Source organism: Azolla caroliniana, unplaced genomic scaffold, assembly GCF_043228905.1.
Source record: "Azolla caroliniana isolate FFs.n. ecotype wild unplaced genomic scaffold, voAzoCaro1.0.p SCAF_7, whole genome shotgun sequence".
In the NCBI taxonomy this organism is placed as follows: domain Eukaryota; kingdom Viridiplantae; phylum Streptophyta; class Polypodiopsida; order Salviniales; family Salviniaceae; genus Azolla; species Azolla caroliniana.
This window is the reverse complement of record NW_028230442.1, coordinates 308,129-323,778: the sequence shown is the minus strand read 5'-3', so window position 1 is coordinate 323,778 and position 15,650 is coordinate 308,129. Positions and strand designations below refer to the sequence as shown.

General features: G+C 35.5%; 1 protein-coding gene across 2 annotated transcripts; it reads right to left on the bottom strand.

The window, feature by feature from the left end:
- Nucleotides 1–2,054: 2,054 nt before the first annotated feature.
- LOC147861396 (nucleolar protein) lies at nucleotides 2,055–15,650 on the bottom strand. Of its 2 annotated transcripts, XM_087322118.1 has the most exons (25): nucleotides 15,439–15,650; nucleotides 15,122–15,289; nucleotides 14,068–14,233; nucleotides 12,366–12,488; nucleotides 12,143–12,279; nucleotides 11,904–12,060; nucleotides 8,605–8,669; nucleotides 8,426–8,521; nucleotides 8,212–8,327; nucleotides 7,822–7,996; nucleotides 7,630–7,740; nucleotides 7,466–7,544; nucleotides 7,242–7,385; nucleotides 7,042–7,155; nucleotides 6,188–6,309; nucleotides 6,029–6,111; nucleotides 5,658–5,939; nucleotides 5,442–5,579; nucleotides 4,071–4,167; nucleotides 3,765–3,899; nucleotides 3,613–3,699; nucleotides 3,210–3,318; nucleotides 2,994–3,133; nucleotides 2,781–2,861; nucleotides 2,055–2,687 (listed from the first exon to the last, which is right to left on the bottom strand). In XM_087322118.1, the coding sequence occupies exons 1-25, from the start codon at nucleotides 15,586–15,588 to the stop codon at nucleotides 2,583–2,585; spliced, it is 3,180 nt and encodes a 1,059-aa protein (XP_087178244.1). In that variant the 5' UTR covers nucleotides 15,589–15,650; the 3' UTR covers nucleotides 2,055–2,582. The 2 variants fall into 2 exon arrangements, 1 of the variants encoding a protein (XP_087178244.1); XR_015530008.1 differs by lacking the exons at nucleotides 2,055–2,687; nucleotides 2,781–2,861; nucleotides 2,994–3,133 and adding an exon at nucleotides 3,434–3,526 and having other exon boundaries at nucleotides 3,266–3,318.

The following is a 15,650-nucleotide window of genomic DNA, read 5'->3' as shown; positions in this document are numbered from 1 at the left end:
CTTAAATGCTTATTTAATTTAATATATTTTTATTTATTTAAATTTTAAATTAATTTGACTTAAATACTTATTTAATTTAATGTATATTTATTTATTTATTTATTTATTTAATTAGAGTTGAATGGTTAGGTTTAAATTTGTGATCAAATAGTTTGGTTTGGTTTCAACTTTTCCCTAAACTGTTTCTTAACACTAATATAGTATCGTATTTTTTGGAAAAAGAACTTTTGCCTATTCGGATTTACTTTACGTTTTATTAAATGGTTTGGGTTAAGTCGCTTAGGGTTAAGTTCATTAACGGTTGGGTTTGGTTTTTTTTTTCTATAAATGGTTTGGTTTCCAGGCAAAGAAATTGAACCGGGCCCATACCTACCAATAAGATGCAAATGCAAGACAACCACGGCTTTTCATAAACTAGGAGATAAAGTATATAAGCCTTGGGAAAGCATCGGGAAAAATTGCCATCAAGCATTTTACTATATCACGACTACTTTGTCTGGACTATGCCATAAATTTGGTGTATTCTACATTGTGCCTCCATTTCTTTCAAATAAAACACGTACATTCCATCATAGTGACCTTGTAGTGAAGGTGACTAAGGTCAAATTTAAGCAAACTCAAAATTAAAAGCTTGCACATGTTGATACATCGTCAAGAGGAAGCATTTTCAAATACCACACTGACACATTCAAAATGTGACTAACTAGAAGAAAGGAAACCAGCACACTCACATGATATAAATTTGAGAACATTTGTTTGCTGAACACATCCAAAAGATGGAAAGTTAGAGCATGAATATTAATGCATGCATAGTGCATACCTAGGTGTGTGGATTAGGTTATGTGAAATGAAATGAAACCAGCACACTCACATGATATAAATTTGAGAATATTTGTTTGCTTCAACACATCCAACAGATGGAATGTTAGAGCATGAATATTAATGCATGCATAGTGCATACCTAGGTGTGTGGATTAGGTTATGTGAAATGAAATGAATGCAATATACCAAAAGCTTATGTGCCACCATTTAGGAACCAAGAACAAAATCTTGTCATCCTCATGGCTTTCCAAAGGCAAATTTGATCCCTATATTCCATTTTATTGGCAAACTCTTTTAGCCTCCATGAATGCACAAAACAAAAGAACACAAAAACTAAATTTATTTCATCCTAGTATATGAAAGATATAAAAAATGTTTATAAAGTAGCCATCTTAAAGAATATTTGGATGGGCACATACACGAAATAAGAGTGTGATAGAGATGAAGAAAAGCCACATATAAGCCATATTGGAAATCCTCCATATGCAATGGAGGACCCAACACATACCTAGGTTTGTATACCACTGAACACGCTCATATTCAAACTCACATTTGCATATAGACGCTCAAGAGAGCAATATGCATCATCACTGTCGCATGCATGCTGACATTGAAGCGAAAAGAGGGCATAAAAAGAACATTATCAATTCAGAATGCATCACATGTGAGAACATTAGGTATGATTAGCCTTCAATAATTGCTAAAGAAACAAAATCAGTACTGGCGACATTGCATGGTCTTTGCCTCTCTACAGCAGCACAGCCAAACTCATGGCATTTACCTATTAGTTCAGGTAAATTCCATGAATTTGCCTCTCTAATATGTAAATAGTGACATTAACCTATTAGATAAAGTAATAATATTGATGTTTCATTTTATTCTGCCACTTAAAAATACCCACCTGCATGGCCGTGGAGAGTGTTCTATAATAATTCTTAACCCCATGGGTCCTATTGGCTTCCTGAGCACCACAAGCATGGTATACAGTTTACCAAAAAACAATAAGACAATACAGGTATCGAGTAAAGATGCCCACTGATTCTCTTGAAACACAGTAGCTCTTGATTTTTTAATGGGAGATTGTTTGACACAGATCAGTTAATTTCATACATAAATTGGCAACAGATACATGCATCAATTGCAGAACATCATACCAACAAACTGACGCACCCATAGTTGTTCAATGACAACTTAATAAATTAACATTTTCAACTCATTACATGAATATCCGAGTTGAGTTCTCCAGGATTGAAAATAACTTTTAATTTTGAAATTGTAAGAATGAATGGTGTTGATAGAGTAACAGGTTAAAATATTATTGTTTAAGGCATGGTAGCATCTCCAAACATTTGGGTAATAACCCTCTGATGTGCCTTCATTCAGCTTCATGTATGACACTGTTGTTCAAAATTGATACGCAGTTTCAAGTTGAGATTTTTCATGCATTATATCTCCATTCTTGATTTATAACTCTGCTCAAGATATTATCAACGTGTACATCATTGAGTTACACCAGAAAACTATATTAAAGATTGAAATGGATTTATTTTGATGGACCCAGCAATAGCACCGTGGTTTTCTTACAAATTTAGGTTATCAACCAGTGCTATCAAAAGCCGATGCTTCAGCTGACTTCCGACTTTGTCCATTCATCATCTGTAACCTGTAACCTTTGCTTTAAAACTTCACTTGGTAGTTTCTCTAAGATACCACGGAAGTGCTGCTTCAGATATCTTCAGATCAGGATTGTTAAGATATGGTCATGCCAAGACATGCACACTCTCAATGAAACCCTCACCCATTTTTCCAATTTCAATCAATATTTCTTCCTGCTCCTCTGTCCTCTTTCTCTTTTTAGCAGCCGCCTACAAACATGGCTACCTTCAGACTTGGATGTAGAATGCACTCTTTATTAAATGAAATGCAACAAAAAATCACCAGGTGGGAGAGTAACTCACGTCACTCAAATTCCAATTCATTGCCAGGGTCGTACTCCCAATATTGTCATACCAGTAACTGAATAGATCACCAAACTTGCCCTAGAGAGGATAAGATCCAGCAGAAAAAAGTGAAGTTAGAAAGTGATTGGTTTACAAACATTTAATTCCATAATGCTTTGATATGAAATGCCCATAACCATTCAATTATAACCACATTAAGTTTACACCAACCTTCAAATCTTGTACTAGACATTGTGTTGGATCAAAACCAATATAAAGTTGTTTCTCAACATCAATATGTCCTTCACGTATTGCAGAGGCAGGATACCAAGCTGTAAAACCATCATCAGATGATCTAACTACCACTTTTGCTGTCATGAATCAAGAAATACCCATTAGAAACTGTATGATTACCTAAAATGTAAGAAAGCTCTGGAGCCAACTTACCTGCTGCAGTTATATCTTGAGGAAACAGCACTCTCAGTGGATAAGGTATCTTACTCGGCCGAACTCTCAATATGATGTCGTAGAGATTTAAGGGTGTATGGAAGAGAGACTGTTCACATGAAAATATTACCATAAACAAGAATATTATGAACACATGCTTTTGAAAGTACAGGAAACTCTTCAAAAGGAAATACCAATGGCTGCAACCCTACAAGAAGGTGTACCTAGACATATGTGCAAGATGATTGAGTTGTATTTATGGCCATCCATTCTATAAGTCTACTACTAGGAGGAGAATCCTTAGAAGCATCCTACCTCTACACAAACATGAGAATAATCTACAAGATCAGGTGATGACCATTTTAACCTTTAGAATAGATGTTACAATAAGAGTTAATCTTACAGGCCATTTTTCTGGTGTTTCGCCCTTCAATAGCTTAATCAATAACTCAGCAGACGTCCTGGCATATGTGGCAAGCCTTTTAACCATCTGCAAACAACACAGAATTAGTGATATCCCTTTTCGTGAAAGTCCATTCTGAAGTTTGATCTTACCATGGAATTTGGAGACATAGCTGTCCACGTTAGAGATTTCATATCATAAGGCGTTGCTATGTACATTGCACCCTGTCGTCTGACATTTTGTACCACATCTGAAGACTCTTGGTTCTTCACACGATGGAACTCATCCTAATAAACATATAACAATTTTGTTATGAGGTTAAATATTGAAATAAGTGCATAGTCAGAATGATAACTATTAATTTAAGCTCAATATTACTCTGCAATTTTATGTTATATTTGATAAAAATAAATAAATGACTGCATGTCACAAAATAAATAAGACAATCAACAACATACCAATATTAAGTTAAGTTCCTTTGAAGTGAAGTCCCCATTGAGATCCACGATGAGTGGGGAAAGAGCCCAATCATAATTTTTAATCAATAGCAAAAATCTGAAAAACAACAGTATCCAACTCAGCCAAGGAGAATCAAATGCAACAAATAAGCAACTGGTTCTAATTCCTCAAAACTAGATCACAAATATCATACTATTTTTCTGAATTAATTGTTTAGAACTAGATTAAATATCATAGTATCATAAATGCATAGTAGCAGAAGATAAAAAAGAATTATACATTCACTACAAGGAAAAATGACACAATAAATTATGCGGAACTGTTAATTTTACACTGATTTTCTAAACCCAATAGAGTATCACTCATAAATGTTCAAAAAAATATCAAGTTGGAACATACTTGATCTCTTGACAACGATCTGCATACATTGAGCACCATAGTTCAGTTGTATTTTCTAATTTTTACAAGTGTGTGGATATCTTATCAGCTTACATAAAAATTAAATAGTTATTAAGACTGTAGTTTTGACAGAAATTGGGTAAAATTGTTGAATTTTATGAAAAGACGAAAAAATACTGCATTCCTCTGATCATATGCATGCCATTTTTTAACCTTGCAGAATCGGAAAAAAATATCATTATACCTTTGCTGCACCATGAGGAAACTGTTCCAGTTAAGAAATCTTCATATAGGCCTCAGAATTCGAACAGTAGCACTATGAGGGTTTTAATCACAATTTTACAGATGAATGATAACCTCTTATTCATACAAATGAATTCCAACCTCCAATTAAACTTCATCAAGAGACTATAGGTAAATAAATTACTAGCCTCTGATTACTCTTCATAAGTAGACTGACTTTTCTCTTTATAGAACAGGAATTTATGTACGTATACGTTTCAATAAGCGCACTAAATGCCAATCGACTTGTCAAATATTTGTGCAGGCTTATCTATTTACAAACAGACTAACATGTGTTGCCAAAAAGTCGTTGCAATGCAAGCATCAAGAGATGAAATCTCTCATCATAAGTGGTATGGCAGAAATACTGACTAACTCACTCATAGGCTTCATGATAATATGAGATTGTAGAGAGAAGGCAAGGACAAAATATGATGGAACGAATGTGGCGATGGAGAGATGCGGAAGAATAGCAACTCATAAAATCAAACTGTTCATGTAATCTATCAACAGATTGCTAATCAACTGTTTTCTAAGGACGCAGCCTTAAATATTGACAGTGTACCTTTCGATATATTTTCAAACATTAAAGGATGATTAAGTTTCTGATGCGTCTTCTCTTACAGGATAAATTTATTTGAACATTACAAGTTATTACACTGTGAATGACCAGTGTGAAACATTTATACCTCAAAAAACCAGTGATCCGTGATAAGGGTGTGGCAAATGGTGCTGGCTTCAGGAAAAGATATGCAACCAACAATTCTACTGCTTCCTCGCGAAGAACATCAGAGAACATATGTGATGCTATCCAGCGCTTTGCTAGCCTGTAATCATAAACGTCTTTTAGATTTCTAAGCAAAAATACCACAACTCTCATACTTGAAGCAATTGTGAAACTGCACCTTACTGTTGGACCATATATTGGATACCGACCCTGTAAACCACTTAGCATACTTGCATGAAGATTGTTTAGCATTAAGTCATTCCGTAGAATGTGCAAAAAATCTGTATCTTTTTCAGGCAAATGGGTTGTCTCCTTTAAACTGTCTGCCTTAGTCTTCCTTTTCTGGACCAAAGTCAAATCTTTATCATAATAGACCTTCAGCCGAAAGCAAAATCCATGCATCAACAAGTCTACAGAGTGTTCTGAAGCCACGCACTTAATATCATGGAGGCGTTGCATGCTATACCAAAAAAGAGGCCATTATTAATTAGAAATTGCATAAGCTACCAGCAATAGATAGACCTCATATATCTCAAAATCCTGCCAAACCTGTCCGCTATTTGCAGACAAAAAGCAAGCTTCATCTTTTCTATAGCTTCCTGATTCGTAGGCCATCTTCCTGATCCTTCCAGCTACATATCCAAGGAAAAGGGAACTTTATTACCAACTTAAAGATAAACAAAAAGAGAACTTTCTCAGATATCATACCTGTATCATAATATCGCAAGGGTCAGTACAAGAAGCAATCCATTCATGCGATAACTTTCCCTTTGGTCTCTCATCAGCCAATGAGTTTACCTTGGGAGGAAAAACAGCTGAATGCCTAAAAGCTGTCCGACCATTTCCATAGCAGTAAGTAAAATTACAATGCAATAAGACCAGTACTTTGAGTGGTACTAATACAAACAAATCATCAAAATGAACATATTTTAAAAACAGAGAGTAGATTAATTTCTGATGATAATAAATATGGAAATATACAAGCACAGAATTTGACAATATGAGAGTGGCTAAGATGTAAGAGAAAGACCAAGAAATTCAAAATAATTGTAGCTGACTGAATATATAAACAAAGTGAAGGGAATAACAGTTTGGAAACTATTCTGGAAAATAGAAAGACTTAAAAAACAAAGGATGGAATTTAAGAATAAATCCAAGACATAGTCCTTTGAAAAAGCCTAGATCACATTTATCAGGAAAAATGAACAGTAAGTTAATGAAATACAAAAGCAACGTACAAATGAAATAAAAGTGGAAAAACTATATGTTTGGATGCAACTCTGAAATTACAGGTAAGATAAAGTAGAAATAAATTCCAAATATATGATTATATGACGAAACCACAGAAATAACCAAAAGAAAAAGCTATCTTACAGTTGATAGTAATCACCTGGATCTTCATGGTTTTGAACTATAATTATATTTATATTTGTGTCCTTATGTATATTTACATATAGATTTTATTGAATTTATTATTATTATTCCTATGTTAACATTTATATTCAGATTTGGATTCACATATATAATACAATCAAACCCTATCTTCACAACACTATAGCTACCTGCATGAAGAGGCTGAATGCTTGTTATTTTCAGAGGAAGCTCTTCTAGACCCCGTATTTTCTTAGAGAGAATATCAAATGCCTGGAGCAGTTTTGGAACAGACGCTGATGGATCTGTTCATGAAGAAAATGAAAATCATTAGTTTCGAACAGTCATAAAACATATTTTGAATGTTTAAAATACAGCCATCTAAGTGGACCTTTTGTTCCTTCCATAACAACAAAGTCCAATTGTCCAGAGGAAATAAAGATATCAGCAGATGAAATAGATAAGTGGCGTTGAAGTAAGTGCTGAATAATCTTCTGGATGATGAGGTGCCTTTGCCTAGAATCACATTCCCAAACTATAAAAGAAGGCACAATAATGAGTTCATTTTGTGATAGATATGATGGAATGATCAAATGAGCCTCATTTTGAGCCAACCAGCTGTTTCATTGATAGTGCCATCCTTGAATCGACGAAGCTCAGCTTTTTCACCCCAAAATGACCTAAATTTTATCGCCTGTAGAATATTTCTCAAAATTCAAATCTATCCAGTAATTCAACCTATATAGTTCTTTTTTTCCTAATGTACAAAATGATCCTACCTCATCTGTATTATCTGCACTAGGCCCAATATCAACCATCCTATATGCACTTTCGAAGTTATTAGCCTTTATGCCAACAAAGATCGGTAGATTCCAGGTTGCATTTACACCCTACATGAGTTACATTAGAGGGAAAGCAATAAGTCACTTGCCGAAACATGAATATTTCCAATCTGCTTTTATGGAGATTACCTCTTTCATGAGAAAGCTATGAGATGATGCCCTTCTGTACACACGAACTACACTCGTCCTGTCAGATAAACCTCTTTTAAGAACGTCTTCCACCACTTTCTCTATGTCCCTGCATTTATCTTCATCTATGAAGAATGGAGCTTTTGCCTTCAATGCCTGATTATCCATAGAAATTCTGAAAAACCAAACAATAATACAAAAACTTAAGCAGTATAACTTATATTTTGGAATTATTAGCATTCAGCCTGGTTTGTTATTTTGTTTTCTTCTTCATATACCAGTAACTACTTCTACTTTTCAATAAATCTGTACAAATATTTAGCATTTGAGATCACAAACACAATGGTATATTTTGTTCTAGAAACAGAAACTAACATGGTATGCACATACCTAACATGGTAGTCAAACTTGGTAGAAAAATCTACAGCAGTCATGAATACTTCTTCAAAACCCAAATCCATACTATTTTTCATAGCCTCGAGAGTGCTGCTGGCTGCATCTTTGATCTATGATCAATATAAAACAGAAAACCTTTCTGAAATCTGCTGTATCGACCAAATATTTAAAAATATGTGGTTCAAAGAGGAAAAACGTGGATTCTAACCTCCTCTAATGCATTTCTAGTCACACGGAATGCCATATTACACAAAATATCATCAAGAATAACTGCATGAAAATGTTGAGAATAAACTTTCCTATCCTGTGATTGAAAGGCATCATGTTAGGATAACATATTCAAATTTATGAACTATCATACCCCATAACAATGATGGGAAAATATACCTCTTTATCCAGTTTAGAGGTTGGGGACTTCAAAAACATTGGTTTCTCTAAAAAGCGTCCTCCAGCTGAACAGGGTAGCAAAAGTTCACTTAAATGAGCAGATTCTACTTGACTTTCATGAAATACAAGTCATGTAGAAATAACACTTAAAGAGTTGCCCACACAAATAGTCCATAGATATTAAACAGAAAACATACTGCATGCTTCAGAACTGGTTTGAGAGCATAAGAAATGTAAACATGCCTGGTCATGCCACGTCATCTTCTCATACTCTAGATATTAGAACTGGAAAAACTTTACAGCAGCCTAGATCTTATAATATGGTACCTCGAATTAAGAATATTACATATGCAAATGCCTAAAAAAATAAGAGGATACAATTTCTTATTCAAAGTTGGATTTTAGTTAGTTATCAGTAAGGTAGGAGTAACAAGAAGTAATTAATGAGCTCTCATGGAATTACATCACCATAGAGAGTTTATTAAGAAGCAAGGAAAGGAAGGGCTCACATGCTCCTATATTATAAGCTTCATGACCTAGTACAATTCCATAGATTTTAGCATAGTTTTAATTCTCATAACAAGACTGTTACATTCAATTATCCATGTATTGAAATTAACATAACTCTGATATGTTCTTTCATCTATGCAAGGCTGACAGTGCTCAATTATCATGGATATGCAGCCCTTGGTGTCTTTAAAATACGATGTACATATACAGTTCTAACAACCACAATCTAAGTCTTGGTCATCTGATCACACTTGTTCCACCAACTCTTCTCCACATAGCAGAGACTTGGGGACCAAAGCTCCATAAGGCAGAGAACTGGAGAGAAGTGTGGAGACCTTTAGTCTCGATGGTTGCTCGCATGTTTAAAAAAACAAGCACCAATACCAATGATGTAATGTAGGCTGAGATTAGAGCAGACTCAACAGTGACCAAGGCATTAATCTGATCAATGACTAAAATGGAACAGATTTGGGAGTGCCCAATGCAACATTGCTCAGGATCAGTAATTATAGATCACTTTGATATGCGCAATGCTATGGTATATGGAACACATAGAATTGATGGCCAGAAGGAAAATCACTCTGACCCATTGCTTGCATTACCTTAGATGATAGGAAATAGGAACAAGGGAAAGGGGGGACTGTGTGTAAAAGAGAGATTGTACAAGGGAGGTGAGCACTGCTGTACCGGCGGTGGATCGGTAATTGTATGAGAGTGTATCATTAATATACTAGTCTTCTTGTGGGTAAACCCTGTGTGTTCATTTTTGTGTCATATGGTTGGCATTCGTGTATTGTGTATTCGGAGACCTGTAATTGGTTGTGGCCAATTCGACGGAGTACCTATTCCTGCGTTCTTTGCAAAGTTCTAAGAGCGGTCTACATCTCCGAGTACCGTGCAGATCAGATAAGTTCGGGGATCCACCGAGAGAGTCACCGGGGAATTTATCAGGGCAGAGTTACCTCCCCTAACTCCCGTATCCAGCTAAGGGTACAGCCGACAGGATGATCCGAAGTCCCTTCCCTCCTTACTACCACAATTACCTTGATCCAGTTACTCAGACGTAGTAACCGAGAGGGTGTTCCTCCAAAGGGGAGGTAACAGTGACCCTTGATGTATTGGAAACATTTGTCAAATAAACGGGCTAATTGTTAAGCAGACAAAACAAAAAATGATGGCAATAAAAGCAATACAATCAAGACACGTGAGGGAACCAATACAAGTCGTGCTAATTTCAGTTTCATCCGCAAATCTCCACCAAGAAGGGTGAGCACAAATGTCCATTACATTATTTCATGTAGAGATTTTTTTATCAAGGAGTTGTAATCCCACCCATCTTAGGAAGGATTCACGTCCAAGACGGTGAAACAGAGTATCATTATCAGTATGCTGAAATTTACAAATCCACAATCCCCTGGCTTCATTGTCCAAAGTTGGACATGAACAAACCAGAAAAGAATACAGTGATCCACACAGATGGCATTAAAATTGGTTAATGAAAGAGCAGGGATCAGCCCCACTGGATACATATCTCTTGCATGCATTCTGCGGTAAGGGAAGAGCAGGGCCTCTTCACTCAGTTAGAAATTGAGACAGGTACACATGCATGTCTTGCAAAGCTATGGAAGAATGAATCTGACAATTGTGTCATCATAGGAATGCTGTGTTACTGTTTCTAATGAAATAACAGGGGATACCATTGCCTATTAAAACAAGGCTTCGAACCCCTTTACAAGATAATGGAGTACAAAGACCATCATTATTAGGGACTGTTATTGTTAGAATCAAGAGAGATAGAAATAAGTTGTTTGAACAACATATCCACAAAACCTCATTTGAAAAGGACAATCACAACCTTCTTTACCACCATCACCCCTCCGCCCCATGCTAACAATACAAACCTTCTTTAAATACAACTGAGGCCATTATCAGCAAAAACCTTGAGGTGATTTCCCCACTTAACAGATCTCTGTATCTGGGATACACCCATGAAAGAGATATTGTTAAGGATAAACTTTAGTCCAAGTAAGTTTACAGTATTTAGGTAACAGCAATATCAAGTAACTCCGTCATATGCATACTGGCCTGTTCCACAACATGACGCACATTACTAAATGTAATCTCTTGTTAGGTCTGAATAGGCCATGTATGACAAAAGAGATCAGTACTAGCAGATCCCTCGAAGTTTTTATCTGGATCAATCTTCCTAGCTAGCCAGCTATTATTCCCCCATATGATAAGTCCTCACGACATCAAGAACCAAACTGCTCTTTACAGGACATTACCAAGTTGCTAGAATCTGCTTTAGGGATTATAAATCTCAAGATAGAGACACCTATGATTAGAGTCACCAAGTACATAAAATCCAACCACAAGCTTGCAATCCGTCCACATGCTGACATGTGCACTCATACCACCATTCACAAGAAGGTGATGATTCTCTTCAGAATTTATAGAACCATTTTATATCTATCAAGAAACCGTGGTGAAATCCCACTAGCTTGGCAAGGTGACATCCAGAGGGGAATCGTTACATGTTGATAAACATGGAGATTTACGTTTTACTTCAAAGAAAAGCAATATAGTGCATTGTATTTTTCATAGACACCATGATATTCGAAATTTCAGATTTACAGTATTTAACCTTCTATAATATTGAAATATCCGAGCATAATAATGGCCATTTTACCCTCTTATTTTACACATTATTTCTCTAATAATTATGTTTGAAGCATACATATGGGCAACAAACAAAATTTAAAAAGTCAACTAGAATGCATAAAACTTACCTAAAATTTCCATGCAAATCCTAAAAACCTGGAGAGAACTCATGTTGCTTGCAATATTCCATTCCCCAGAATTTATTGAGTGTGCTAATAGCATTGACATGAGGAAGCCATTAAAACTATCTGGCATATCGATAAATCCTCTCTGTTGCATCCAGACCTATTGCAAAAAAATAGCTTCCATGAAAACAAGTGGAACAGAGAATAAAAACGTGAAGGAATGCTAAAACAATTCTGTACACCTTTAAAAGCAAAATGGCATCTCTGAGCATATTACGTTGTGTAATTGCAGCTAGTAAGTATGAACTGTGGGCTTGTATGCCCATGTCCTCTAAAATGCTTGCATTGTAATGAGGAGAGGCTTCATCCTGTTCAATTCCTGTCCAGAAAACCAACCTATCAGAGTGATCATTGAAATACATAAAGTTCAATTAAAGGATTTAAGAATTCAAAAGAAACACCTACCAGAGGTGATCTTTCTTAGGTTATTTCGTGTCGGAGTCAATTTTGAAACATTAAAGACTTCCCTCCCAATAACAGGTACCAGGAGAATGTTGAATTTGAAATCAAATCCAATCTTGTCAATATCTGAAACAAGACTGGTGCATCAGTCAAAGATAATCATATATATGATCAATACCCATTAAAATGTTCCATTCACCATCACAATTCACCAGTAAAACACAGCCAAACCTGGCCCTTTGACTTCTATAAGCTTCCAATCAAGTATTATGACGTTAGGACGAATTATTGGATTCCAATTTCCATGCCCTAATAGGATACATCCTAGATTAACCAAAATTCAAAGGGCGGCTTGCCCATCAAAAAACATAAAATGTACACATTTAGATTATGTGATCCTTAAGAAGTACAAGTATTAAGTTGTTTAGAATATAATAAATATTTCCCTTCAATAAGTTTGGATACGGTCACAGATTATCTACGCTGCAACCATCTGGCCTAATCAACCTTGGAACTGTTAAATAGCATCATTCTGCAATTATATGGTGCCAAAGCAATCCGTTTACACTCTGTTTTTTGTTCATTCATAAGCACAAATAAGCTTGTGAACAGAAAAGATAGAAACACCACTCCAAAGTAAGCAGAATATAAATATGTGAAAGGAGAGGAATGAAATGCAAATGAAAACATAAGCTACAAATGTAATTCTCACCATTCGAGTTACACATTCATTGAATGGATAATTACCAACTTGATTAATATAGCCTTGACGATCCGTTTTGTAATATTTATATTATCGCACTAACATCAACAGATGAAGGTTCACAAAATGAATAATCAAATTAAGCTGTACAGAATTATTCATGAAGGATATTTAAAATGTAGATAAAACAATTAACAGAGTAGATTCGAGGCATAGACATAGCTTGTTTTATGAGCATACTCAAGGATAACGTGAAGACCCCTGAGGTTTTGGACAGGATATGAAGGCAGCCAGGCAGAGTAGAGATTGAGGACATCTGGAAGAAAGCAATGGTTAATGAGGGGGGTTGGAATTCATGGGCCATTGAAGGGAGTGTCAAACAAGGGGAAAGTCAGCAAGATAAACTCACAAGGGAAATTAGGAAATCAAGGAATTGACTGAGATCTCACTTGGGGAGATTCCTATATCAGGGTTTCCAGTTTCCTCGTAGATTTCTAATGCATCAGTGTTTGCTGTTAATTTAGCATCATTTACAATCCAACATTATTGTGCTTCCCACCTGTCCTCATATTTTTTTATATATGCTTCCTCCATTGTAAAATAACACTTTGTCTTTTTTCCATGCCATCAGTTGATGCAGTCTCACCAATTGAACAAAGATATGTTATATGTATACTGATCACAGAATCAACTTTTTTAATTACAAAAACTAGGCTTGTACACCCCTTGAAGTAAACAATCGCACGATAATGCATAGTGCAACCTAAATATTCAACTTTAATTAATTCGTAGTCTTTTATGTCATAAATACTTTATTGAGAAATGTTCTATAAAGCTGGGTTTGTATAAATTATTCATTAAAGCAACTCAATCCATCGTCTACAGAGCCATAACTGTATCATAAAATGTAATATGAAGATAATGGCATGTGATCATTTTCCTCTCACCATGTGTGCTGCTGAAATTGCTCAATGTCAATTATAAAGATAAAAGCAATCATACCGAGCTTCACTAGTAGCAAAGGCTTCCTCATATCATGATGCATTGATGTCCATGTCATACTTTCCACGATTGGGTTCTCAACCAAATTCTTTTGCAATTCTACCAGATACAATGCTCTTTTGGCGTGATATTGATTATTTAAAAAGTCTTTTGCATGGAAACAGCTCTGTTATCAAAAATTCCAATTATTTCATCAGTTGTACAAGAAAATAATATAAAAACCATATTAATCACTTCACAATTAAAACATGATAGAAAACTTATAAAAACATTACTTAACACTTAACATGATGCACATTCATTCGAAGCTTGTAGTCATATAATGAATCTCAGCTTTCATGAGTGCAATGATCCAGGATAGTAAGGGGAAATTCCTTTTTATTGCTCTGATATTAATAATCTAAAAACAAATTGCTAAGTTTGTGAAAAATCATTTCGAAGTTGTAGTTGATATATTACTGACCTACCATGCAGCATAAAAATGTAATGGACATCCATAGAGTAGCATGTAAGATAGCACGGATATTCAACAATTACCAAGTAGCATGTATGTACAATAGCGTGAGTATTCTATGATCTTTCAAAATGAATAAGTGTTTCATGGATGTCTTCAATTCATATCAACCACTTTATCAACAAACCTTGCATGAGTAACAAGAGAGAGGTCACTCAATGAAAAGTGCAGCATAAACACATTTACAATAATTTTAATGTTCATATGTTCATGATGAGATTCTGAAATAGATTAAATGAATGAATATATTTGCTTGGTAGATGTCTATAGCACCACTTTTGAGATAAGATTTATGGACTACACAATGTGACTGGCAACGCAACTGTCATCTAAGATCTGATTTACATAAGATCCTTCATCAGCATATACCAACATTCATAAAGAGTAATGCTAAGTATATGAACCATATCCTGTCAACAATAATAGATTTTGTTCAACCATTCCATCCAGAGTATCTATAAATGTAATCGCATCCATGTTTAGTTATCTAAATATAAAAGGATGAAAAAAACAAAAACAACGAAGGAAAAAAATAAGAACCTTAGGAATCTGAACCGCCAGATCGATAGTGTGATTCGGTTTGGCCATTGTTCGTACAGCACAGCTTCCAATTATTTCTACTGCCTCAGGGATTTTGAAAGTGAATCTCGCTTTCTCCTCAGGCACACCAAGGTCCTCCACGAAGGAAGGTGCCATGGAAGCATTGACCTAGAAGAAGAAGAAAGAAGAATCCAAGTCAAATTAATAACTGATACTACAAGAAAACAGAAAATAGAAACAAATTCCATGTACCCCTATTGTTTCTTCCTTTTTCGTCGAGATGAAAAGAAACAAAGGAACTGGGTTCTATCACTTACCTCATGCTCGGGTATCTGTTGAAAGCATTCGCGGAACATAGAGATGACAGAGGCCATGAATTCTTCTTGGGGATACTCTGCTCTGACCTCTTTGAGGAGCTCCTCCACCTTGAGCTCCGCCAGAGATGGTCTTTCTGCAGTGGCTGCCATGGCGATTTGGAAGCAACCAAAATCCAACACCAGTCCCTTAAACCCTTCCGTCTGTATGTATG

Bases quoted from the DNA above. Each gene is read 5' to 3' on its own strand.
- LOC147861396 (XM_087322118.1), bottom strand. From the start codon at position 15,588: ATGGCAGCCACTGCAGAAAGACCATCTCTGGCGGAGCTCAAGGTGGAG. The intron at 8,328-8,425 runs GTTAGAATCCAC...TATTGATCATAG, and splicing joins CTAGAAATGCATTAGAGGAG to ATCAAAGATGCAGCCAGCAG. The intron at 5,940-6,028 runs GTTTGGCAGGAT...TTTTTGGTATAG, and splicing joins TGTCTGCAAATAGCGGACAG to CATGCAACGCCTCCATGATA.